We start from the raw sequence: 27,178 nt of genomic DNA on the forward strand, positions 1-27,178 counted from the left end.
CTTTCCCCAAGCCAGCTCACCCTTCGTTGGTTTATCCAATGAATTTTAATCTCAGCATTCAAGCCCTTCTTTTTTTCTATTTTAAAAATTTTTAAATTGTGATAAAATACACACAGCATAAAATTTACCACCTTAACCATTTTTAAATGTGCAGTTTGGTAGTGTTAAATATATTTACATTGTTGTGCCACCAATCTCCATAGCTTTTTCATTTTACAAATCTGAAATTCCATACCCATTAAACAGCTCCCTCTTTCCCTCAGCCCCTGGTAGCCACCATTCTACTTTCTGCTTCTAAGAGTCTGACTGCTCTTGAGACTTCATATAAATGAAATCATACAGTATTTGTGTTTTTGTGACTGGCGTATTTCACTTAGCAGATGTCCTCAAGGTTCATCCATATTGTAGCATGTTTCAGAGTTTCCTTCCTTTTTAGGGTTGGATAATATTCCATTGTATGTGTGTGTACCACATTTTGTTTATCCATTTATCTATCGATGGACATTTAGGTTGCTTCTATTCCTGGCTGTTGTGACTAATGCTGCTGTGAACATGAGTGTATAAATATCTCTTGAGACTCCAGTGCTTTTCTTAATACTGTCCGAAAACCAATGGCAGCTATTCCTGCTCATAGCTTTACTGGAATGCTGCTGTTGTGAAAAAACTTTGATTTTATACTTGAACCATCAGTGTTTCTGCCATTCTTGCTTTTTTAGGGTAACTTCCTCATTTTTCTGATATCTGTACGTACTTATCTTTTAGACCTTCCCTTTGAGGTTATCCCTGATGCCTCTTTCTACTTTCTTTAGATTTGGAGTCTTACCACTTTCATGCTTCTCTTGTAAATTATAAGATGTTAACAGATTTAATAATAATAGCAGGAACACTTAAATGCTGTTAATTATGTGCCTGGCACTTTACGGGTATTAATTCATGGAATCCTCACAACAGCCCTGTGTGGTATGAACTATTATTATTCCCATTTTACAGATGAGGTACCTGAAGCACAGAGATATTCAGTAACTTGCTCAAGGTCACATGCTAGTAAATGCAGAGTTAAAATCTGAACCCAATTAGTCTGACTTCAGTGAATTTTTTAATGTGGTTATCGGAAATGAACAAGTTACATGTTATTAAATTTATCTAAAAACATGAGGAATATAGTAGAAAATTAATTCTTCTTTTTTGCTCCATCATTTCAGAGCAGTGGCTGCATGGTAGCCTGGGGTGACACAGTTCTGGTCAGCAGCCCAGAATTGGAAGATTCCCACTGTCACTTGCAAACTCTTAGTTAAATCAACCTCTCTGAGACAAAGATTTTTCATCCTTATGAGGGAGACAGTACTTACCTGATGGAATTGTTTTTTGAGGACATTAAAGCATTATAAAAATGTCAAATACTATTATTTTAAATCTAAGTTAATTTTTTGTTTTGCACGTATTGTTTGAAATTTCAAATAAAATGTGATTCAGGTTAGCTTTGAAACAACTCATTTTTTTTTCTTTTGCCTTCATTTAATTTTCTGTAAAGAAAACTATCTTTCAGTTCCTTTGGCTTAAATTTTCATGAATGCATCTATTTCCAAATGTCTTTGTTTATACATCCATTCCCCTATTTTCTAACATCAGTATTATTGTCCAAGGTCCCAACCAGAATTCTTAATTAAGAACAGTTATTTGTGTATAGGATGTGCATTTGGTGTATAAAAATAACAATTTCAGAGCTTGCTGTTCTTCACTTCTCCCTCCCTAAATTGTTTACTTATGAGCTATAGTCAGGTTTCTTGTGTTTCAAGTTGTTTCCTGCAACAGACTGAATGTACACCTTACTCATGTACATAATCAAGTTAAACCACTGTGCTGTAAAAGGCTCTTGCATGCTACACATTTTTCTCTTTTCCCAAATATTTTCATGACTTTTCTCCTCACTGCATTCCTGTCCTCCTCAGAGAGGTCTGTCCTGTCACAGCTCAAGTCACTCTCCCTGTCTTCTTGCCCTCCTTTAGTTTTCTTAATAGAACTTAATCACAACTTGGCATTTCATTATATATCTATTGTTTATTTTAATTTCTCTCTTACAATGTAAGCATCATGAGGGCAGGGACAGTGTGCTGATGTGCCCCCAACATATAGACTAGTATGGGTACATAGTAGGTACCCAGTAAGCATTTGTTGAGTAAATGAAGGATCTTCAGAGGAGAAGATGGCAAGGAATTAGACCTGGGTCCAAATCTCAGTTTGACCGCTTACTAGCTTTATGACCTGGAATAAGTTCTAGGCTTCAGTTTTGGTTTGTTTTCAAATTCATAAAGCATAATAATAATACTTTCATAGACTTTAATTTATAGACCCGAATATTAAATGATGCATTTAAAGGTAAACTTAGTAAATAGTAATTGTGCAGTAAATGTTAAATAATAGCTGTTGCTATGAGTAATTCTAAAATATTAGCTGTTAACTCTCTTAGGTATCTTATAGTTCTGAGTACTTTTACAGGTAATTTTTAAGGTTTTATTTATATTTTTCTAGGGAACTCAAAATTTCTGCTTAAACTTATTTTCCATTGACTACTTCTGTAACTATTAGAATATCATTAACATATTCTTAAAATCTAAGGCAAGAGTTTTCAACCACAGTACTCTTGACATATGGGGGCAGATTATTTTTTGTTGATGGTGGGGCTATGCCGTGCGTTATAGGATGTTTAGCAGCGTCCCTTTCTCTGTGTGCAAGAAGCCAGTAGCAACCTTCATCACTGTAGTGGCTTCCAAAAATTTCTCCAGACAAATGCCAGGAGGGGAAAAATTGCCCCTGGTTGACACTGACTGACCTGAAGGGATTCCAGATTCTAGTGCTGAAGGGATGAAGTACATAATTCGTATGCCTACAGACATAAACTTAAAAGAGTGTGGTTTTCATTGTCTGATTACATTTCACTTAATTTGAAATATACAAATTTCTAGGAAAAAGTTAATAGCCTGACTGGCCAGAGAATGTTTTGTAAAGAATATCATTACAAAAAGGTTACTTGGGAATTTTCATTTATTAATCACAGGTATCTACACCCCAGTCTGCAAGCAGATTATATTTCACATTGCCATTTTTAATTATGTTTTACTTATACTGCCCCTTTTATATTTAGGTTAATGAAAGAAAATAAGAAGCATCAGGAACTTATCTTAGACATTTGTTCAGATAAAGACAATTTAAGAGAAGAACTAAAAAAAAGAACAGAAACAGAGAAGCAGCATATGAACACAATTAAACAGGTAAAAAGACAAAAATCTTTAAAGTCTATTCTTCAATATATAAAATAAATACATTCCTGAAAATTTGTGTGTAAATTGAAATTCTGTAAGTTAAATCATACTTTAAATGCAGAATATTGGTTGGTATGTGAAGCATTCTCTTTTATGAACTGGAAATCATAGCCTGATCTTTTTGTTTTATGTAGGTTAATTTTATATGATATGCGTGACTGTATACATAATAGAAATCTTAGAAGGAAAGACAGTTTGTTTGGTAGTCAAATAGATTGTTTCAGAAGAAGCAATGTATACCTAAAAGTTTATACCTGGCATTAGAATGTTTTTAAGCTTATAGTTTAATATGGTTCCATTCTCAGTATTTTGTGAACTATACTGAAGACTGGCTCTCTTATTTCAGATTTTGTCTGGTGAGTTAGCTTCCCCAGCCTTGCCTTGCTTTTCTTTTTACTTTTTCTTTCTTTGTTTCTTCTTCTTCCACTCCTCCTTCCCCTCCTACCCCCTCCCCTTCCCCTCCCCCTCCTTCTTCATTTTTCTTTTTTTCTTTTGTAATGTGTTTGTGATGCTCAGATCAACAAAGTTCATATTCAAGACTGGTAGCAAAGTTCAGCTGCTCTGTATCTTTCTGAGCTGCTTTTTCTTCTGTGGGAAGGATTAGAAACATTGTAGCTTTAAAAGTCTTTCTTTTTGCTTCATCTTTTACAGAAAGCTATATAATGAAATTGAAGGTAAACAGCTGGTAATAATGTAATAAAAAATTAAACCAAGTTTCACTTACTCATGCCTTGGTGTACTTAGTGAACCTTTACATAGTTGGAAGGTGACTGTATTTGTAAAATTTTACATATTTAATCCTGATTTTTAAGTGGTCTGGGGCTACCACATGTAGATAAAACTTAGAAATTTAAAAGTGCCTTAATAGTAGGCAGAATCTGTATCTTGGTAGACAAGTCACTCACTGCTAATGACCAGAAACATCAGACTGAATAGATGGAGGTGAACCAGAGCTGTTCTTTTCACATGCTTGTTAGTGGCTGCACCTTTTTAAAAGAGAAAATGTGATTTACCTTTCTTTTGCTAGCCAGTATAGCAGAGTTTTCTTTCCTGATTTTATCTCTGAATCTGCGCCACTTAATATGGCAGCCACTAGCCATAGTGCTTTTGAGCACTTAAAATGTTGCTAATCTAAATTGAGAGGATGTAAGTGTGAAATACACTTAATTTCAAAGACTTACTGCAAAAGAAGGTTAAATGACTCAGTTTTTCATGTTGATTATGTATTGAAATGATATTTTATATATATAGGGTTTAATAAAACATTTATTTCACCTGTTTCTTTTTGCTTTTTAAAATGTGGCTGCTAAAAAATTGTGGCTTGTATTTCTATTTAGTGTTGCTCTAAATAATTTTGTCATAAGGAAAACTAGTACACATGTACTATATTAAGCTAATATTTAGGGTTTTTTATAACAGCTTTATTGAGATATAATTTACACACCATATAATTCATTTATTTCAGTATACAGTTCAGTGGTTTTTAGTTGTGCAATGTTTGTCACAATTTTAGAAAACTTCATCACACAAAAAAACTCGGAACCCATTAATAGCCACTCCTCATTTTCCTCTAACCCCTCTCAACTATCTCTCCCCAGCCCTAGGGAACAACTAATCTATTTTCTGTCTCTCTATATATTTGCCAATTCTGAACATTTCATATAAATGAAATCATATAATATGCATCCTTTTCCTTCATATAAATAGAATCATAATATCTGGCTTCTTTTAGCATAATGTTTTCAAGGTTTCAATCAAGTTAGAGCTTGTATCAGTACTTAATTTAAATTAGAGGCCAAGTAATATTCTGTTGTATAAATATATAGCATTTTGTTTATCCTTTCATCATCTGATGGACATTTGGGTCATTTCCACTTCTGGCCATTATTAATAATGCTGCAATGTATAAGTTTTTGTGTGGACATATGCTTTCATTTCTTTTGGGTACCTACCTGGGAGTGGAATTGTTGGGTCAAATGATAACTTCATTTAACTTGTTGAGCTGCCAGAGTGTTTTCCAAAGTGGCTGCACCATTTTATATTCCTACCAGCAGTGTATGAGGGTTTGTTTCTCCACATGCTTGTCAGTGCTTATTGTTATTGGACTTTATTGTAGCCATCCTAATTGTTGTAAAGTGGTATCTTGTGATTCTGTTATGCAGTTCCCTTTTTTTTAAGTTTTTTTAAAAAAAAAATTTATTTATTTATTGGCTGTGTTGGGTCTTTGTTGCCGCACATGGGCTTTCTCTAGTTGCAGCAAGCGGGGGCTACTCTTGGGTGCGGTGTGCGGGCTTCTTAGTATGGTGGCTTCTCTTGTTGCACAGGCTCTAGGCATGCAGGTTTCAGTAGTTGTGGCTCGTGGGCTCTAGAGCACAGGCTCAGTAGTTGTGGTGCATGGGCTTTGTTGCTCCAAGGCACGTGGGATCTTCCTAAACCGAGAATCGAACCCGTGTCCCCTGCATTGGCAGGCGGATTCTTAACCACTGTGCCACGAGGGAAGTCCTGCATTTCTTTAATGACTAATGAAATTAAACATCTTTTCCTGTGCTTCTTGGCCATTTGTATATCTTAAATACATATTTCTAGGGAAATACTTTCTCTGCCCATTTTTAAACATTTTTTATTGTTGAGTTGTGATAGTTTTTATATTCTGTATTGTAAACCTTTATCAGATTTGCAGATAATTTGCAAATGATTCCTCCCGTTCTGTGGATTTGTTTTCACTTTCTTCATAGCGTACTTAGAAGGACAAAAGCTTTAAATTTTGATGTCCAGTCTTATCTATTTTTTCTTTTATTGCTTGTGCAGTTGGTGTCATATGCAAGACTCCATCGCCAAATCCAAGATCATGAAGATTTACTCCTATGTTTTCCTCTAAGAGTTTTATAATTAGGCTTTTATATTTAGGTCTTGATTCATTTTGAATTAATTTTTGTATATGGTATGATATAAGGGTACAACCTCATTCTTTTGTATATGGCTGTCCAGTTGTCCCAGAACCATTTATTGAAAGAGTATTCTTCCTCTATTGAATGGCATCCTTGTTGAAAACCAGCTGATACATGAACTTATTTCTAGATTCTCAGTGTTCTTTCATCTGTCTATCTGTCTTTCATTACGCTAATATCACACTGTCTTGATTTCTGTTGTTTTGCAGTCAGTTTTGACATTGGGAAGTATGAGTTCTCAGGTTTTGTTCTTCTTTTCCAAGATTATCTATTCTCAGTTTCGTGTATTTCCACATTAATTTTACTATCAACTTGTCATTCTACAGTGAAGCCAACTGGGTTCATTAGGGATTGCACTGAATCTGTAGATTTCATTTGGAGAGTATTAACCATCTTAACAATAGTAAGTTTTTCTATTCACAAACATGAGATGTCCTTCCATTTATTTAGACTTTTAATTTCTAAAGTGTTCTGTAGTTTTCAGAATAAAGTTTGCAATTCCTTCATTAAATTTATTCCTAGGTAGTTTATTCTTTTTGATGCTATTGTAAATGGAGTTGTTTTCTTAATTTCACTTCAGATTGTTAATTATAAATGTATAGAAACAATTTTTTATATTCTGTAACTTTGCTGAACATGCTTATTAGTTCTAAAATTTTTTGGTGAATTTCTTAGGATTTTCCATATGTAAAATCATGTCATCTTCATATAGAGAGTTTTACTTCTTCCTTTCTCATATAAATGCTTTTTATTTCATTTCCTGCCTAATTGCCCTGGCTGGACCCTCCAATACGATGTTGATAGAAGTGGCAAGAGTGTATATCCTTCTCTTATTTCTGAAGCATTGTCCTTCACCACTAAGTACAGTGTTAGCTGTCAACTTTTCGTAGATGCTATCAGGTTGAAGAAGTTCCTTTTTATTCCCAATTTGTTGCCTTTTTATTCCTAATTTGTTGAGTGTTTTTGTCATGAAAGGGTGTTGAATTTTACCAAATGCCTTTTCTACATCTGTTGAGATGATTATGTGTTTTTTGTTCTGTTGATATGGTGTATTATGTTAATTTATTTCTGGGTATTAAACCAACCTAGCTTTACTGTGATAAATCCCTTTTGGTCATGGTATATAATTCTTCCTATATACTGCAGAATTGCTTTGCTAATATTTTGTTGATAATATTTCTACCTATATTCATAAGAGATATTGCTCTTGTAGCTTTCTTTTCTTGTGATGTCTTTGTTTGGTTTTGGTTCAGGGTAGTACTGGCCTCATAGAATGAGTTGGGAAGTGTTCCTTCTTTTTAGGGGGGACAATTTGTGAAGAATTGGTGTTAATTATTTAAATGTTTGGTAGAATATACCTGTGTAGTCCCCTGGACCTGGATTTTTCTTTGTGGGTCGTTTTAAATTTTTTTGTTACTAATTTAATCTCTTATTACAGGCATGCATTCTTTAAATTGCACTTCACTTTATTGCACTTCATAGATATTGCGATTTTTACAAATTGAAGGTTTGTGGCAACCTACGTTGTCAGATGGTGGTTAGCATTTTTTAGCAAAAAGTGTGTTTTAATTAAGCTATGTACACTTTTTTTTTAGACATAATGCTATTGAACACTTAATAGACTATAGTATAGTATAAACATAACTTTAATATGCACTGGGAAACCAGAAGATTTGTGTGACTTGCTTTATTGCAATACTTGCTTTATTGCAGTAGTCTGGACTGAACCCACAATATCTCTGAGGTATGCCTGTATAGGTCTATACAGATTTTCTATTTCTTCTTGAGCCAGTTTTGGTAGTTTGTGTCTTTCTAGGAATTGTACATTTCATCTAAGTTAAATTGTTCATAGTAGTCATTCATAATTCTTTTTGTTTCTGTAAGGTATGTCCCTCTTTCGTTTTGATTCTTGTGATCAATCTAGCTAAAGGTTTGTCAGTTTTGTTGATTGTTTCAAAGAACCATTTTTCGTTTGTTGATTTTTCTGTTTTCCTCTTCTCAATTTCATTACTTTCCTCTCTAATCTTCATTATTTCCTTTTTCTTACCAGCTTTATATTTTATTTGCTTTTTTTTTTGGAGTGTCTTAAGATGAAAGTTTAGTTTTAAGACTTTTCTTGTTTTTCAGTATTGATGTTTATAGCTACAAATTTCCCTCTAAACACTGCTTTAGATGCATCCCATAAATATGTTGTATGTGTATTTTTATTCATCGCCTTATTTTCTAATTTCTCTTGTGAATTCTCCTTTGGTTATTTAGATGTTTAATTTTTACATGTTTATGAATTCTCAGGTTTCTCTCTGTGTTATTGAGTTCAAATTTCATTCCATTATGGTTGTTGAAGGAAGATACTTTGTATGATTTCAGTATTTTAAATTTGAGATTTGCTTTATGACCTAGCATATGTACTGTCCTGAAAAACATTTCATGTGCACTTGATAAGAACGTGTATTCTGCTGTTGCTGAATGGGATGTTGTATAGATGTGTTATAATTAGTTGTTTTATAGTTGTGTTCAAGTCTCCTATTTCCTTGTTAATTTTCTGTCTAGTTCTGTTCATTAAAAGTGAGGTACTGAAGTCTCCAACTATTATTGTTAAATTGTCTACTTTCTTCATTCCTGTCAGTTTTTGCTTCGTGTATTTTGGTGCTGTGTTATTAAGTGCATGTATATTTGTAATTGTCACACCGTTCTGCTGGATTGACTCTTTTATCATTATGAGATGAATCTAAAGTGTCCATTTTTTGGCGGGGGGTGGGGGGGGCTGTGCCATGCAGCTTGTAGGATCTTAGTTCCCCAACCAGGGATTCAACCTGTGCCCTTGGCAGTGAAAGTGCAGAGTCCTAACCATTGGACTGCCAGGGAATTCCCTGAAGTATCTTTGTAAAGAACATGTTGTTTTTTATTCCAGTCTGGATCTTGTTTTCAATTCCAGTCTGACGATCTCTGCTTTTTGATATGATTATACCTCATTTAATGTTATCATTGACAGTTGGATTTGTGTCTACCATTTTTGAATTTTCTATATGTCTGTGTTTTCTATATGTCTTTCTGTGTGTTTCTGTTTTGTTTCCCTGTTCCTTGTTTACTGCTTTATTTTGCATTAAGTAAATATGTAACATTTAAATTTTTTTCATGGTATTTTCACTATATTTTTTGAGTTATTTTGTTGGTAATTACTCCAGAGCTTACCATCCATCTTATCAGAATCTGCTTCAGATTTATACTGACTTAATTCTAATGTTATATCAGAACATTGCTAACATTTACTTTTGATTTCTATGGCTAAAGTATATTCATTGCATTCTTTATACTTATTTACATTGTTTATATTTATTTGAAATATTGGTGGTCTGTTTGTTATAGCTATAAAAATAATCTGGAAGTAATTTTCTTTACAGTTAGAATCAAGAATAGAGGAACTTAATAAAGAAGTTCAAGCTTCCAAAGATAAAGTACTAGCTCAAGACAATGCAGCTAAAAATGCAATTCAGCAATTACACAAAGAAATGGCCCATCGGATGGAACAGGTATTTTTCAAGTCATTATTATTATTAACTTTCTGATGATTCTTTGTTTATTAAACTAACCCTGTTAGACAATTTTGGCCATTAGTGTGTATTAGGAACAGAATTTTAAAAAATGCTAAAGCAGTATGTAAATGCATGCTAACTACAAAAAAGTTCAACCTTTATTTCTGTGATTATTTACAATATGCTGACCCTGAGTGTTAGAAACATTGTATGTTTAAAACTTACACTATCAGTTCTCAAACCTTTTATACTAAGTAAAGAGAAGTATAGAAGGTAAGACATTAAGAAGTTGTTGGTTTTAGTGCACCCAAACATAGCTTCATTAGAATAACCTAGTGAGCTTTAAAATACATATATATTCTTTGGAATTATATTTTAAAATAAAAACAAAATGATAGTAAATGTGCACAGAACAATTCAAACAGTAAAACATGTTTTCTTCCAAACCTTTCTCCTACTTCCACCCCTTCCCAGAGGCAACCATTGATGCCAGTTTCCTGTATATCCTTCTCAGAATATTTGTTGCATGGACAAGCATGTATATATTCTCTTTCTTCCTTCCATCCTCCCCCACTGTTTAAACAAATGGCAGTATCCTATACTCACTACTGTGTATCTGTTTCCTCTCTAATGATGAGTGTAGGTGGGGTTAATAACAGTAGCTGAAAAAGATTTACAGGTATTAACTTATTTAATACTCATGATAACCCTAAGAGGTGGGTATTATTATGTAGATTTTGGAGATTGTTCCATTCAGTTGTTTCTAGATGGCTTCATTCCTTTTTTCCCCTAACTTTTCCTCTCGGCTTTTTGATGGGAGAATTTTTAAGCCTGTAGAAAAGATAAAAGAATAGTAAAATGAACGCATTTGTCCTTCACCTAGAGTCCCCAAACCTGGTGGGTTTTATTTGGAAACAGATTCCCAGCATGAGGTACAGATATTCATGCACACACAGGTGTACACGCCCCAGTTTAATTTTCCAGCTTGAGGTTTCTCCATTTCTCAGAACAGATATGTAGAATGAATTTGAACCTCAGATTTACAGGAGGGTAGAGTTAGTTATAAATTTTCAGGGACTTTATAGCATGTCTCCCTCAGCCCCAAATAACCTGGAATTGGTAAGTGAAGGGTTCAGCCCTAACAAAGCGTTCTGGATTCCTGCTTCGTCAGGTTTTTTGACCCTGAAATTTCCCATACTTTCTTGTGAGCTCAACTGTGCAATAAAAAGAAATTTGTTGTATTTCATCTGAAATTTTTGATGTTTTGAATGGGGAGCATTTATCTGCCAAATTTGGAGAAGCAGAACTACTTATACAGTTTATCTTAATTTTTGCTGGCTGTTGAATTCTATTGATTATCTTACTCATGTTTTGTCTTCATCCAAGTCAATGATAAACATCTTAAACTAGTCAAATCCAAAGACTTACTGGTTCCTCTTCCTTTATCTGTGCCGTAATGAACTGACTTTCAATAGAAGCTTAAGTAGTAGTCAGTTATCTCATTTAATACTCCCAACAATCTGTGAAGTAGGTGCTACCATTATCTGGGGTGGGATATAGAAATGTGCACTTTTAGCACCCCAGGTTATTCTTTTGCAACTGATTCAGGGTTGTCTCTGAGTAACAGGATATTCTGGTGCACATTCCCTGCTGTCGTCAAGAACATTATGTTATTTCATGTGTTATAATTATCTGATTTTTCTGGTTCTTATCTCATAACTTCAATGAAGTTTCCATGCTGCTATCAGTTATCTTTTTAAAGCACAATTTAATAAAATTTAAAACACCTTTTATTAAATCCTTCTTTGGCTTCTCTTTGACTGTAGGATAAAATCTCAGATAATTAGCATGACAAGAGAAGTCCTTCCTTTCAGGATCTAATCTCTACCTCCTTTTCTGTTTTATAACTACTTCCTCTCCACTGCAATCAACACACCATATTTAAGCATTACAAAATAATTTAATATCCTCTAAATATATCATGCTATTTTATACTTTTAGGCATTTGCACGTGATAACCACTCTACCTTGAATTCCTTTCCTTGACTGATCGCCTTGTATTCTACTTAATCCTTCAATAAACATAACACCTAGTTCAAGTACAGATAGCATCTTTCACCCTTCATGCCAGCCCTTCCCAGGGAATGTTAGTATTTTTGTATTTTCAAAGAACTTTGTGCATTCATCCACTAGAAATTATGTGTATTATAATCTTAGTTTATGTGTTGTTCTTACTAGGTATTGAGCTCTTCCAGGACTTATCCTGGCTTATTCTTCATTGTGTTCCCAAAAGCTAATTCATTATCTAAGCATTAAGTCATCATGAAACTGGATTTCTTTTAAAGTTGACGTTACCATTAGTTGACCTTTTCTAAGTACAGTTATTCAGTTATCTAAAAATCTAGCTAATTCTGTCAGCCAGTTCCATCACAGTTGTGTCAATCATTTGTCCACAAGCACATCGCCAAATCCTCAGGGATCTCTGCCATCCCTATTCCAGCGTTTTCTTTCATTTCTCTTGAAAATTAGTAGGCTATTTCAGTGGGGGGAAAAAAACCCAATCGGATGATTTTTATTTTTTATTATTTTTTAAAGTATTATTCTTTTTTTAAAAAATCTTGGTGACTTTTTATTTATTTTTATTTTTGGCTGCGTTGTGTCTTAGTTATGGCATGAGGGATCTCTGTTGAGGCATGCTGGATCTTTCTTTGTGGCGTGTGGGCGTCTCTCTAGTTGTGGCACGCAGGCTTCCTCTTCTCTAGTTGTGGTGCACGGGCTCCAGGGTGTGTGGGCTCTGTAGTTGTGGCACTCAGGCTCTGTAATTGAGGTGCACAGGCTTAGTTGCCCTGTGGCATGTGGGATCTTAATTCCCCTACCAGGGATCAAACCTGCGTCCCCTGTATCGCAGGACAGATTCTTTACCACTGGACCACCAGAGAAGTCCCTGGATGATTTTTTTTTTTTTTTAAGTGCCTGTATGTGTGGTATTTTGAGTGGTTACTAGATGTTCTTATCAGCTATAGCAGAACTTCATGAAACGTTTTTTGTCACTTTTCATCAGAGCGTAGGAGGTTTCCCCACATTCTCCTAACACTATACTTCAGTTCAGTTACAGTATTAGCTGAAGTTTACCATTAGATGCCATTGAAAATGCTTAAAGTTTAAGGATCCATCGTCTATAAAATAAGTATGTGCTTCATCATATTTGCAAACTATGAATTTACTTAAATGAAGGGCTATCTGTTGAAGTTTTCTTTGTATGAAATTCACAATATGGAGTATTGTGAAATACTTATACTTACAGAGAATTTTAAGTGAGTATATAGATGTCACACTTAATCCAATTAGGTATTTCTTATTAAAATGCCAAATACCTTCAGAAACTTTTCATACAGAGGAACTCAACAGTCACTAATTAGCTTATTACTTAACTTTTTTGTGAGGGAGCTAAGACTATAGATTTTAAAAATTGTCAGCCATACAGTCAGGGTCCTGACAGAAAATATAAACTGGTGATTTGGGGAGAATTTCATAAAAGGATTCTTTACAAAGGTATGGGTAAGATTTAGGGAGTCCAGCAAGGGGAAACGCAGGCTCCTGGGGCTGCTGGAGGAGCCATTATCACTCTCTGGGCTAAAGGACTAAGGAGAAGGCACAGGTAATACAACCCGAGAAGGTAGTTATGTAGAGAGGTCACCTGACAGGAACAGGGTGGGATTCTGCAGGAGCCAGATCTCATTCTCTGCCTACCCTCCTGATCTTCTGCTTAGTGCCTCCCATTGGCCAAACCCAACTGGAAGTATGAGGGGAAAGAAACTTGTTGATATGGTCCCTGATGGCCATTTTCCCAGAGCACAGGGTGGGCTAGGAAAGAGTGGAAAAGTGATCTGAAGAAGTAAACAGAAAATAGAACCATATTAGCTAAAGGAAAAGGAATAGGAAAGGGAAGAAGCAAATATTAGTGATATTAATTTGTCAATGTATCGTTTCTCTTTTTTAAAATTTCATGATACCGGTCCTGAAAATCCTGCAAAAACCAAAAAATACATCAGTGGTATTATAGGAAAACATTACTTGTTTTATTTGTATTTGAAAAAATATGTTTTATTAATGCTAGATGCTTTTTTCAAAGGCCAACAAGAAATGTGAAGAGGCACGCCAGGAAAAAGAAGCAATGGTAATGAAGTATGTAAGAGGTGAGAAGGAATCTTTAGACCTTCGAAAGGAAAAAGAGACACTTGAAAAAAAACTTAGAGATGCAAATAAAGAATGTGAGAAAAACACTAACAAAATTAAGCAGCTTTCTCAGGAGAAAGGACGGCTGCACCAGCTGTATGAAACAAAGGTATAACTTTTGATATTGTATCTTATTTGAAGGTTGTTCTCTTTGCTTTTCCTTAATCAAATAATTATAACATGGTTAAACCACTGTTGAACATAAAGTTGTTTTTATTAGTTTACCTTCAAAGAATTTGAATGCTTTAATAATTCCAATATCTTATCACCTAGTTAAAAAAGCTTTTCCTGTGAAAAGATGAGAAGCTGACACATTGTTTATTAGATCTTTTTTAAAACTTTCTTTTAAAATCTGCGTGTTGAAGAAATGACTCTGTGCTTCAAAGGAAGATTTTATTTTGGTAAAAGATATACATGGTAGTGTCAAAATGTGAGTAATTTTTGAGCCAGATGTATAATTTGACCAGAATCTTAATGTTACACTTACTCATCATAGAATAGCATTTATATTTTTCTTGCAGAAAAACATGTTCTTACATGCTGTCCAAGGAGATTTAATTACTGAGCTATTCAGAGTCCTTGCTGTTAACTAGCAGCCTCATGGCATGGTCTTGTGTCCAGTAGGTTATCATTTCTTGGTAATCAATGTCATTTTTTATTAACTTTTAGTTCAGGAATGTTGTCATTGTTCTCAGGAATTCTGGCAAAACCAGTTTAATTCATATCTCACCTTAGTGTCAGCCAGTTGAGAAGAATTAGAAAAGTAAGCTTATACTCACAACATACCAGTTGGTTAAGATATAAATGTCAATCATCTTATGTCTATTGATTGGTTTTAGGATTTTACTGTCCTCTTATGATTTGAACTTGAAATCAGTTTTATGGCTTGTAGGCCATAATGTGCTAGCCCCTGAAGTACAGTGTTATTGCATTGATTATCTTGAGATATAAAAGATAAATGATTGGTTGGTTGTTTAAATGAAAAATATGACCTAGTGATATTATTTTAGGAAGGTGAAACTACTAGACTCATCAGAGAAATAGACAAATTAAAGGAAGATATCAACTCTCACATCATTAAAGTAAAATGGGCACAAAACAAATTAAAAGCAGAAATGGATTCACACAAGGTGAGTACTGTAGTACAGTGGTAATATTATTAGAATCAGTTTTAAGAGCAAATGCAGTAATAGTTACTAATGTGACATAAAGCTTAGTGACTTCTGTAGGATAGCTTGGGCCTGAATATTTGGTGATTGTGAAAAGACATTTCCTTGAATGGATAGAATGTTGTTTTATCATTCATTGTTTATAACCCCCAAATTGACTTTGTTCTTTGAACATTTTTAGTGTGCTATATTTTATATTAAACATTGTCAGGTTCAGGGCAAAGAGGAGAATATGTAGATTATCAAAATTGAAAGTAAACTCTGGAAATTCTTTAAAAAATATTACTGATGATACAGTTCTTAAGAAATATAAATTCTTATTTAAATATAAATTGTAGTAAAGTTTCCTTATCTGTTTATTATGAGTATAATTCCATTGGTATTGTGTATAATGGATATCATATTATTAAAAAATTAATAAAAAGTGATGATAAAGGCTGGTACCTGATGCCATAATTTTAAACATAACCAAACTGGTATAAGCAGTGATAAAAATCTGAAGATGATAGAATGTGAAGTAAAAAAAAAAACTTTGAAATATGATTTAAACAAAAGAGCCACGTTATTTATAACAGTTACCAAATTTTCAAAAATAAGCTTAATGATACTGTTTAAAACCATTATCATTGTCATCTCTTTAAATAATTCTAAGTTGATAGAACTGTTAACGTTTGGATATTTGTATAGTATTATCAGAGAAAACAGTAGGGAGAGGTGTCTGTTGACAGTGGTCAAAGATAGGTTAGAGAATGTGTGGGTTTCTGAGCTAATTGCTGATCAGCAAATGAGTGTTAGGAAACTATACTGGCAGAGAAAGAACTGCCAGAAGGAATAGGGGCTCACACAGGGCTACAAACCATTTAAAATTGTATTTGACACAGGAATCTCTCAACTGCTATGTTTTGAGTGAATGAAGTGAGTACCTACTGTGTGTCAGGCTCTGTTTTAGTTATTGATGATATAGAAGTGGGGCGGGAAACAGATAAAGTTCCTTTCTCTGTCTCTCTCTCCCTCCTCTCATTGAGTTAATAGTCTCATATTTTAAAAAACAATATTTGAAAAAGCCTTCAAATGTTTATATTTTAAAAATAACACAGTTTTACTATAAGTCAAATTAATTTTAAAAGACCTGCAACTGACAGTATGTAACTAGGCACTTAATTTTATGGTAGGTTTATACAAAAACAAAATGACGTCTGAGAAGCAGTGTGTGAAGGATAGATGCAATTTACATTAAGAGATGATAGGAAAGGCATTCCAAGTGGAGGAACAACAAGATAAGAGAGAAAAGGGAGATGAATATTTGGTGTTTGGGAAAACCAGCCTGACTAGAACAGAAGATTTATGTTAGGTCTTCCCTCATTAATTCAACATTCATTATGTGAACAATTAATATGTGGCAAATACTGGGCTAGGTGTTATCCAGAAGCTGTGTCCTCAATGGGGGAAGCATGTAAGCTGCTGTACAATGTATCAGTTGTTACAGCCTAGGGATTCCCTTGATTCTGCCTATGGGAAGGCAGAATAGCAGCTTCTACTCCTTTCTGAAGGGAAGCTGCTTGGAGGAGATGATACCTAAACTCTCATTTGAAATACACATGGTAACCCAGTTGTGGGACTGAGTGGGTACTCTGAAGGAGAATGTTGGAGCTACAGGGTAGGGCTGTACTTGGACAGTCACTACAGGAAGTCTAGCCAGTCAACGAGATAGCGAAGGCAGTGATGAAGTGGGCAAAAACAGGAGTTGTATTGTCTTGTAAACAGAGGAAGGCTATTCAGAGAGTCAGGAGTGATCAGAACTAGAAGAGGTAAGTCAAGAATAAGAACTGAGAAAAAGCAATTGGGTTTGATGAGAAAGTAGTCCCTGCAAACCTTCACAATTGCTGTTTTAGGAGAGTGGTTAGGAATAGAAACCAAATTGCAGCATGAATCTGTAAAAAAGTTTTGAATAGATATCTTGGCCATAAACCAAAGAATTGTCTTTTATGTGGGTCTACAAAGAACTGCTTAAGCACTTTGCTCTTTTTGTCTGTTCAGGTTAATAACTTCTAGTGATTTGCTGACTATCAATTAACTGTGCAGGCCACATTAGTTTTTTTGTCAGGAGCATATACAGTGTAACAGTATCTGACTCCAGTGGCAGTGATAAGACAAGAACTTTCTCTGCTTTCTGGTCATTGTTCTCACCATCCATCACATCACTGTGTCAACCTTGCTGTCTGTAAAGGGAAAACCCAGTTTTCCTCCAGTGTAGGGAAAAATCCAGTTCTCCCTACTGTGGGTTTCTTCCCTGTGTGTCTCTTTTACACAGAACACTTCACTTCTGACAATTCTGGTTACCAAAGTGTGGAGGCTTTTCCCCACAACAAGCAATTCTCTGTGACACCAGCTGAGTGGCCTACAATTTAACTCCCTTTTGCCACTGTCTGTACAGAGATAGTGTCAGATCCCACAGGTTAAAGGCTCAGTCCCACAAGACTTCCCCCACCTCCCACTTCAGGCACCAGTCCCAAGCCCCGATTATCACCTGTGCTTCTGATCAACTGGCTATGGATTGGAGGGTCTAACAACCCCCTCCTTGGGTTCAAAAATTTGCTACAGTACCACACAGAACTCAGGGAAACACTTCCCTTTACCAGTTTATTAAAGGATATGATAAAGGATAAGATGAACAGCCAGGTGTAGAGATACATAGGGTGAGGTCTGGGAAGGTCCCAAGTGCAGGAGCTTCTGTCCCTCTGGAGTTAGGATGTGTCACCCTCTCAGTATTGGATGTGTGCACCATCTGGAAACTCTCCCAGCCTCATACTTCTGATTTTTTGTGGAGGCTTCATCACATGGGCATGATTGGTCATTAACTCCATTTTTACCCTTCTGCCTTCACAAGGGAATGGGGGACAGGGTTGAAAATTCCAAGCTTCTAATCATGGATTGGTCTTTCTGGGGACCAGCTCTCATCCAGGAGCCATTCAAGAGTCCAGCCAGAATTACCTCATTAGAACAAAAGACACTCCTGGGAAATTATGAGGGTTTTAGGAGCTCTGTGACAGAAATGGAGGTTAAAGACCAGCATTAGAACAAGAGATGCTACTAATGTTTTTATCACTTAAAAAATTACAAGGGTTTTAGAAGCTGTATGCCAGGAACTGGGGGCAGAGACCAATATATATTTTCTGTCATCTCACATTGTCTTTTTGTCAATGCAGGAAACCAAAGATAAACTCAAAGAGACAACAACAAAATTAACTCAGGCAAAGGAAGAAGCAGATCAGATTCGGAAAAATTGTCAGGATATGATAAAAACATATCAGGTATGCTTAAATTTTTGAATAGATTAGTAACAAATTACACTTAATATCAGTACTCATTTCATAAATTTTTGTATTTACAATATTCGAAGTGTGGAATAGATTTGGTAGGGCAGCTAAACTAAATACAGGCTATTTCCTATGTTAAAGTACTTGCAGCTTAAATAGAGATCTTAATAGAGAAGTTTTTAACCAAATAAAAACACTAGAAAACTTTAGAAGAATGAAGAGTATAAGAAAATGTATAACTTAAAAAAGCCCACTCTATTATGTTATATATATTAAGTATGCTCTTCTTGTTGGTGCAAAATTGACATATTTAAAATCTTTGAATACAGTCATCAATTTTAGATACATGAGCTGTGTATTTCACAATTAGTAAACTTAATTACAAAAGCTTTCTTCACATTTCAAAGCATAAAACTTTAAAAATTGTTGTAGTTTTGTCATTTCTTTCCCATTAGGAGTCAGAAGAAATTAAATCAAATGAGCTTGATGCCAAACTTAGAGTCACAAAAGGAGAACTTGAAAAACAAATGCAAGAAAAATCTGACCAGCTAGAAGTGAGTAGCTCTGTTCTTTGTATACCCTAAATCAGGGGTCCCTAACCCCTGGACTTCAGACGGATAATGGTCTGCGGCCTGTTAGGAACCGGGCTGCACAGCAGGAGCTGTGCGACAGGCGAGAGAAGCTTCATCTGCCACTCTCCATCGCTTGCAGCATTACTGCCTGAACCATATCCCCTCTCCCCTCAACCCAGTGCCAAAAATGGTTGGGGACCGCTGCCCTAGATAATATAGAAGGAGAGAAGCAGCAAGTACTTATTGGCATCTATTTTTAAGGCCTTTTGGAAGGAGCAGGTAATAAATTTTAGATCTGGTTTAGCATATAATGATTTGTGATTTCTTTTGAACTTTTTAAAGATGCATCATGCCAAAATAAAGGAACTAGAAGATCTGAAGAGGACATTTAAGGAGGGCATGGATGAGCTACGAACACTGAGAACAAAGGTAATTCTGTCTTTAGTCATGACTCCAGAGGAATGGTAAATATCTTTAATTTTGTTTTTTTAAATGTTGGGGGAAGGATGTTTATATAGAAATAATTCCAGAGTCAAAGAGTAGCATGTCAATTCCCTAGCAACAAAATTGACTCTTAGAGAAATAAAAATGTCTTCCATTTCAGTCCCTTTAAAGTGTTTGCCAAACATTCCTGTTCCACAGCACATTCGCTATATCTATAACTTATCTTTGGGCCTCCAATCTAAAGACAGTCCTATTAGCAAATTAATTGGGAAAATACATGGGCTTTAGAACTGTGTCAGAAAATAATAGAAAATAATACATTTCTCGTGGATATATTTAATAGTCCTGTGTACAGTTTTGATTTCTAACAACCTCTTAAACCTTTTGCAATGTTTATGGTCCTTATTGGAAGAATAGTATCCCTTTTGATATATATGTGAAATGTGTTATCATTATATATCTTTCATTTATTTAGAAATAGGCTTTTAGGTAACGACCTTGAATTTGTGATCACTTAATAATTTTTAAAGTGTCTTTCCTGTACCCTTCTATTAGTTCTTCATGCCACTACTTTGAGGTAGATAGGGAAGGTACATCCTCTTTTCAGATGAGAAAATGGAGATTTGAGCAAAAATGAAGTGACATGCTAAAACTCACATGACTAAATCATGAGAAATCCGAGACTGAAACCCAGGACTGTTAACTTCCTATTATATTTTCTTCATGTTAATTACTATTGCTTCAGAATTCAGCTTAGATTATTAATATATAACCACTATCTGAAATAGCTAATAAGGAACAAGGAAGAAGTATTGTTGGTAGTTTAACTTGCTTATGATTATTTGATAGGTAAAATGTCTAGAAGATGAACGATTGAGAACAGAAGATGAATTATCAAAATATAAAGAAATTATTAATCGCCAAAAAGCTGAAATTCAGAATTTATTGGACAAAGTGAAAATTGCAGATCAGATACAGGAGCAACATCAAAGGTATAAAATGAGCAACTTCTGTTTATGCTAATCAACAGGCTTTTTGGTTCTATCTCAAGTTTCTGTTTTTAAATGCAGTTGTTGCATTAAATAAGAATAATTTTATATTTTACTAGATACAAAAAATTTTAATCCTGTCTTCATTTGAACTGTTTTGGGTTATCTTTGGAGTTCCCATCATAGCTTCTAAAAATCCAAGTTTATATTCCCTAAACATTGGCAGTGTTTAGAAGACAGAATGGATGTAGTTTTCTTAACCGTTCCTTATCTTTCAAATTCTGTTACTTATACACAGTAGTTTTTCTTCTAAAAGGTGGATGTGTATCTGTGTTTATATCTTTGCATGTATGTAGCTCATGGTCAGGAGGTACCATTATTCCTTGACTTCTTATAAAACCATTTAGCTAAATTCTACTTATGACATTACCTGACAGAGCCTGGATTCAGGCTGGATCCAAATATCTTCTTTCTCATACCCTACCAACACTCAGGCTGCTGAGCGTTGTGGAAGAAATCTTCAACATCATCCAGATTGATGCTGCTATAAATTCATGGTTAGCAACCTCAACTGGGAAAACTGCTGCACCTCCAATCCTACCATACGTCTTTAGTCAGAGCCTTCTCCCCCTTCCTCTTAGCATCTGTTCCAAACCTTACTGCTTTCCTCACACTTCTGATCTTCCCTCTCACCTCGCTCTTTACTCTTGGCAGGCAATTACCTCTTACTTCACAGAAAAAAAAGGGAGCTGTCAGGTGACAGTTCTCTAAACCTCTTGCTATCAGTCTTATGAACTTGCCTGCATCTGCAGTCGTTTTTCTTTTCTTCTGTTATTATGGAAATGTTCCTATCCTTTCTGAATCAGATTGTGGTCCCTACTTCTACTGCAGATCCCATGCTTTTCTGCCTTCTCAGGGTCTTTCTTGATTATTCCTTCTTTATCCTTTATCTCTTACTTCCCTCTTTTTACTGACTCTTCTTCCTATGTTTAAATATTATTATATCTTAAAAACATCAAAACTGGGGCTTCCTAGGTGGCGCAGTGGTTAAGAATCCACCTGACAATGCACAGGTCACGGGTTCGATCCCAGCTCCAGGAAGATCCCACATGCCGCGGAGCAACTAAGCCCGTGTGCCAAAAAAAAAAAAAAAAAACATCAAAACTGCTATGATCTCCTTCCTACTTTTCTTCACAACCAAAAATGTCTTAACAGAATCATCTATACTTATCCTGCATTTCTTCACATCCTTTGTTCTTCTGTTCCTTTCCATTTTATTCCACTTCCCCAACATTCCATTACAAATTGTTAATGCATCCTTAAATATAGTAGACACTTCCCAGATTCAGCCTTGCTGGAATTTTCAGTATGGACATGCTAAGCCCGTTACCTTCCTCGACCTGCTCCATTTCTTTGGCTTCATTTCTTTGTGCTGTCCTGGTGTTCTACCCCACTTTCTGGCCAATCTTTTTCTGTCTTTTTGGTAGGCTTCTCTTTCTGTCATAAAGCTGTCTTTTGTTCTTATTTTGTTATACCCCTGGGTGAGCCAAATAAATATCTGGATGAATGAATAAAATTACCTTCATAAAGCATTTCATTCGATGAAAATTCTCAAACCATTAATGTCTTTTAATAGTTTAATTTTTTTCTTAAATATAAACTTTGTTTTTTAGAGGTAAACAAGAAATTGAAAATTTGAAGGAAGAAGTGGAAAGTCTTAATTCTTTGATTAATGACCTACAAAAAGACATCGAAGGCAGTAGGAAAAGAGAATCTGAGCTACTACTGTTTACAGAAAAGCTCACTAGTAAGAATGCACAACTTCAGTCTGAATCCAATTCTTTGCAGTCACAGTTTGATAAACTTTCCTGTAGTGAAAGTCAGTTACAAAGCCAATGTGAACACATGAAGCAGACAAATATTGATTTGGTAAGTACAAGTGTACGTTTAACTTTTAAAGCAACGTAGCAAGAAGCACAAATTAAATTTCCCTAAAAGCATAAACCTATTAGTAGTTGATTAAGCTTTTTTTTTTTTTGGCACTGACTTTCTGATTATTTCCAATGCTATGAGAAATGTCAGCTTTTCCTTTCAGCTTATGCAATTTATAATAAAAATTTTCCCTGATATCATTATGAAGAAATATTTCACTTTAACCAGGGTTTTTGTCATTCCTAACTGGACTTTATATTTCTTAAAAGGACTTTAAATTTCTGTATTTTTATAGCTTAAAAATGGTTTAATATTTCCAAGTTGTGAGAGTATCTTCAAGTTACTCATAAGAATAATTTGAGACTTTAGTCCAGAAATACAGACCTGAAAATAAAAAAGAGACCTGTATCACAGCCTGTTGTTGTATGCGTGTAGAATGGCAGATGCATTACTATATCCCCCTGCGTTACTGTATAAGGAGTTTGAGGAGCTCAGTGAACAAAAGCTGATAAGGAGTGATGACAGAAGAATTTACTATGAAAGACCTTGTATTTTTAAGACTTTAAACTATGAGCAATAATTGAAACAGATGTTAAAATTGATATTTTTTATCTTATTTAATATTTAGGAAAGTAGATTGTTAAAAGAAGAAGAACTGCGAAAAGAGGAAGTCCAGACTCTGCAGGCTGAACTCACCTGTAGACAAACCGAAGTTAAAGCACTGAGTACCCAGGTTGAAGAATTAAAAGATGAATTAGTAACTCAAAGACGTAAACATGCCTCTAGTGTCAAGGATCTTACCAAACAACTTCAGCAAGGTATAAAATGCTTCTACAGTGAGACCCTGAATGTTTTTGTTTCTTTTCATTGTTAAGGATTTATAGAAAAAATATATTTTACATTAGTTCCTCCCACATTGATTAGAGCTATATGTTCTTTTAAATGTGTTAATGTTAATAAACCAAATGGCTGACCTTCTTGTATTTCCATGAGTAGTTTATAGTATGTTCTGTGCTAAAAGACATTTATTCACAGAACCATGAAATGTAAGAATTGGGAAAGTACCTTACCAGGGCAGTAGTGTCTAGACTTTAAGTATTTGTTCTCCAATTTTTATGTAGTTATTTGTAAATTTTAAACATGTATTACTCTATGCACATTAGAAAAACATGAAAAATACAAATTTAAAAAGATCAGCTTAAATATAAATGTAAATAGAGTTCTAAGATTTTCTGCCTACAGTTGTCTATGAACTGTTTTGTGCAGCATCTAGGGTACCTGCACCTACCTTGTAGACCTCTCATCTAGAGATCACTGAGCCCTAACCCTTAATGTTAGGGGAAACTGAGACCCAGCAAGGTTATAAATCACCTGAACACAATGATTAACATCTAGAACTGGAACCCATATTTCTTACATTTAAAAATTCATACAATTATTGGGAGTCTGTGCTGTGTGATTGGATACAAAGATAAATGAGAGATGTATTCTGACATCCCATTCTCTGCTATTTCTCACTGCTTTATTTGCATTAAAATAGGGTGAAATACAGTAGTAAGGTAAAGGAGACTTAGCATTTACTTAATATAAATATGTTCAGATATTTGCCATAAGAATTTAGTTTATTTTCATAGATGTAATTGAGGGGAAATTTGGGGGAAATTTTTGGTACTGTAGAGCTCTTCAAAATCTTTCAGGTTTCCAAAAGTTAGGTTCTGTATACCTCAGTGATGCCAATATCAGTAGTTATCATAATGTTGTTTCCATATATTTTGTATTTGACCTGTACGTTTCTAGATGTCATTTTATTTGAATGACCCTATAGCCTTCCTTTGAAAAGTATGTATTCAAGAAATTTCTCTTGTTGTTTATGGTGTTTTGGCCTAAATGATTTTAGCAATTAAAGTCAGAGATAGTGGGAGTGAATGGTCATGACAGTTGTCACAAGTAATCCATTTCTTTTGCCTGCAGCACGAAGAAAGTTAGATCAGGTTGAGAATGGAAGCTATGATAAAGAAGTCAGCAGCATGGGAAGTCGTTCTAGTTCATCAGGTAAAAAACTAATGGTGTTATAGTTGTTTTTTAGTGATTGATTATAAAAAGAAATAGCATTTTTGGGGAATTCCCTGGATGTCCAGCGCTTAGGACTCTGTGCTTTCACTGCCAAAGGTGCAGTTCAGGGAACTAAGAGCCCACAAGCCGTGTGGCATAGCCAACAAAGAAAAAAAAAAAAGCATTGGGCTTCCTACGTGGCACAGTGGTTGAGAATCCGCCTGCCAGTGCAGGGGACACAGGTTTGATCCCTGCTCCAGGAAGATCCCACATGCCGCAGAGCAACTAAGCCCATGCGCCACAACTTTTGAACCTGTGGTTTAGAGCCTGTGAGCCACAACTGTTGAGCCCATGTGCTGCAACTACTGAAGCCCACGTGCCTAGAGCCCGTGCTCCGCAACAAGAGAAGCCACGGCAATGAGGAGCCCGCGCACCACAATGAAGAGTATCCCCCACTCACTGCAACTAAAAAGAAAGCCCGCGCACAGCAAAAAAGACCCAACACAGCCAATAAAATAGATAGATAGATAGATAGATAGATAGATAGAGGATATAATTAATAAAAAAAATAGCATCTTTTGTTTTTAAAAGTATCAATATGCTTTTCTTTAATTTTGAATTATAAAAAGCAGTACTTGTACATAATTATGTTGTAAAAAAATATTTCCAGTTCATTGTTTAAGTTCTAATCATTACACAGGGTTTCAAGTTCTTCATGGGGTTCTATACCATATCTCCCTACCTCCTTTTCCTTACCTGCTTCTTCATTCTGTGCAACAATTTCCTCTTCCACTTTTAAATCCAAGTTTGTATCCATCTATAGAGGGATTTGGTATAGTATACTCTTTCTTTTTCTTTTAATTTTATATTTTAACACCTGAGCTAATGAAATGGTCATCATTATATATCAGATTTTATATATATATGTATACATATGTATGTGTGTATTTTTGAATCTATTTGCTTTCCTCATGGTAAATATGCCTGTAGTCTAAAGCAAAAATTAATAGTCTATAAAATTATGATTAATAGCATTGTGAAAATGATAATTAGCAAAATAGCATATTCATCATTTTTAGAATGCCAGGAACCGTGCTAAATGCTTTAAACATATCATTTACTCACAGAACAGTCATGTGAGATACGTGTTGTAATTCCCATTTTACAGATGGGGAAACCTAAGATTCAGGGTGGTTCCATAACTTTCCCAAAATTCACGGTAACAGAACTCTCAGACTCTATAGAGTCTGCGCGCTGCTACATTACACTGCCTCCCAGGAGTTGCACATTAGGCGAAAAACATCATCAGTTGTTACAATAGTGGGAAAATTGTGTAGTAGAAAGAACATGGGTTTGAGATTACACATAGGTACTTAGATCCCAGCTCTACCATTTATTTGTGTATGACCTTGGATAAGATATGTTACTTGTCTTAAATCTACAGAATAGGGTTGGGGAAGAAAGGATTAGAAATTCTTCTCAACTGATACTGGTAAAAATGATAGCTAATATTTACTTAGTGCTTACTATATATGCTGTTCTAAGCCCTTCAGACATGTTAACTCATTAAAATGAAGATAACAGTCCTATGAAGCAAATCATGTTATGATTCCCATTTTGAGATGAAGTGACCATGATATAGAGAGTTAAATAACTTGTCCAAAGTCACGCAGCTAGAAAGTGGAGAAATAAGACTCGAACCTAGGAAGACTGACTCCAGAGCTTAACCCTCTGGCTGTATTCTGTCTTCTGTCTTTGTCTCTGTCTATCTCAGTTTAATTTTGGTGTCACTTCAGATGTGTTCTTCTGACTTTTTTTTTGAGTTTCTCCTTTCTCTGTTGCCACTTCCTCATTCTGTTCCTGAGAGACATACTAGACCTTTTTTTCTATCATCAGTGTATTCAGAAACAAGAACTCGGGTCAGGTATGACTTGTTTGCTGTGCCCAACTCTGTTAAATCGAATATTTGAAAATGATACTAGAAGAAATATTATATGAGATTAGAGTTGACTCCAGACTTAGTACAATATGTTGATTTTTTTTTTTTTTTTTTTGTCTTCAGGGTCCCTCAATGCTCGAAGCAGTGCAGAAGATCGATCTCCGGAAAATACTGGGTCATCAGTAGCTGTGGATAACTTTCCAGAAGTAGACAAGGCCATGCTGATTGAGAGGATAGTAAGGCTGCAGAAGGCACATGCTCGGAAAAATGAAAAGATGGAATTTATGGAGGATCACATCAAACAACTGGTGGAAGAAATTAGGAAAAAAACAAAGTACGTGTTATTATGGTATTGTAATCTGTGTTCAGAATACCATTATTCATATGGTAAAGTTATTGTGTTCAAAATTAAGCATATCAAGAGCCTTTCTTTCAAAAAATAGTTCTTAAAACTATAGTCATTCAGTTCCCAGTCTTTTATTGATCACTTATTTATGTTCTAGGTTTTGGGAATACAGAAATGAAAGAAAATACAGGTTTTTCCTTTAAGGTGATATAGAGTTTAGTAGATGTTAATTTTTTTAAGATGCTAAAATAACTTTGGACTTAAAAATAGATAGTGCTCTACTTAGCTTTTTATTTTCAAGACAGTGGTTCTGAGAAATAATGGGGTTATCATTCCTGTTGGGCAGGACATGGTGAGGTATTATGGGGCATCTACTAAATA

At 35.0% G+C, this 27,178-nt stretch overlaps 1 protein-coding gene across 2 annotated transcripts in view; it reads left to right on the plus strand.

The window, feature by feature from the left end:
- The window catches only part of CCDC186 (coiled-coil domain containing 186), a 43,090-nt gene that overhangs the window by 10,455 nt on the left and 5,457 nt on the right, over positions 1-27,178 (plus strand). For both annotated transcript variants that reach the window (XM_057735243.1, XM_057735242.1), the window contains 12 exons: positions 3,143-3,269; positions 9,670-9,798; positions 13,934-14,146; positions 15,048-15,167; positions 18,413-18,517; positions 18,979-19,077; positions 19,438-19,524; positions 20,389-20,531; positions 22,202-22,457; positions 23,089-23,278; positions 24,432-24,512; positions 26,575-26,785. In XM_057735243.1, the coding sequence (XP_057591226.1) occupies positions 3,143-3,269; positions 9,670-9,798; positions 13,934-14,146; positions 15,048-15,167; positions 18,413-18,517; positions 18,979-19,077; positions 19,438-19,524; positions 20,389-20,531; positions 22,202-22,457; positions 23,089-23,278; positions 24,432-24,512; positions 26,575-26,785 (1,761 nt within the window). The remainder of the gene's footprint in view (positions 1-3,142; positions 3,270-9,669; positions 9,799-13,933; positions 14,147-15,047; positions 15,168-18,412; positions 18,518-18,978; positions 19,078-19,437; positions 19,525-20,388; positions 20,532-22,201; positions 22,458-23,088; positions 23,279-24,431; positions 24,513-26,574; positions 26,786-27,178) is intronic.

Source organism: Hippopotamus amphibius, chromosome 5, assembly GCF_030028045.1.
Source record: "Hippopotamus amphibius kiboko isolate mHipAmp2 chromosome 5, mHipAmp2.hap2, whole genome shotgun sequence".
Lineage (NCBI taxonomy): Eukaryota > Metazoa > Chordata > Mammalia > Artiodactyla > Hippopotamidae > Hippopotamus > Hippopotamus amphibius.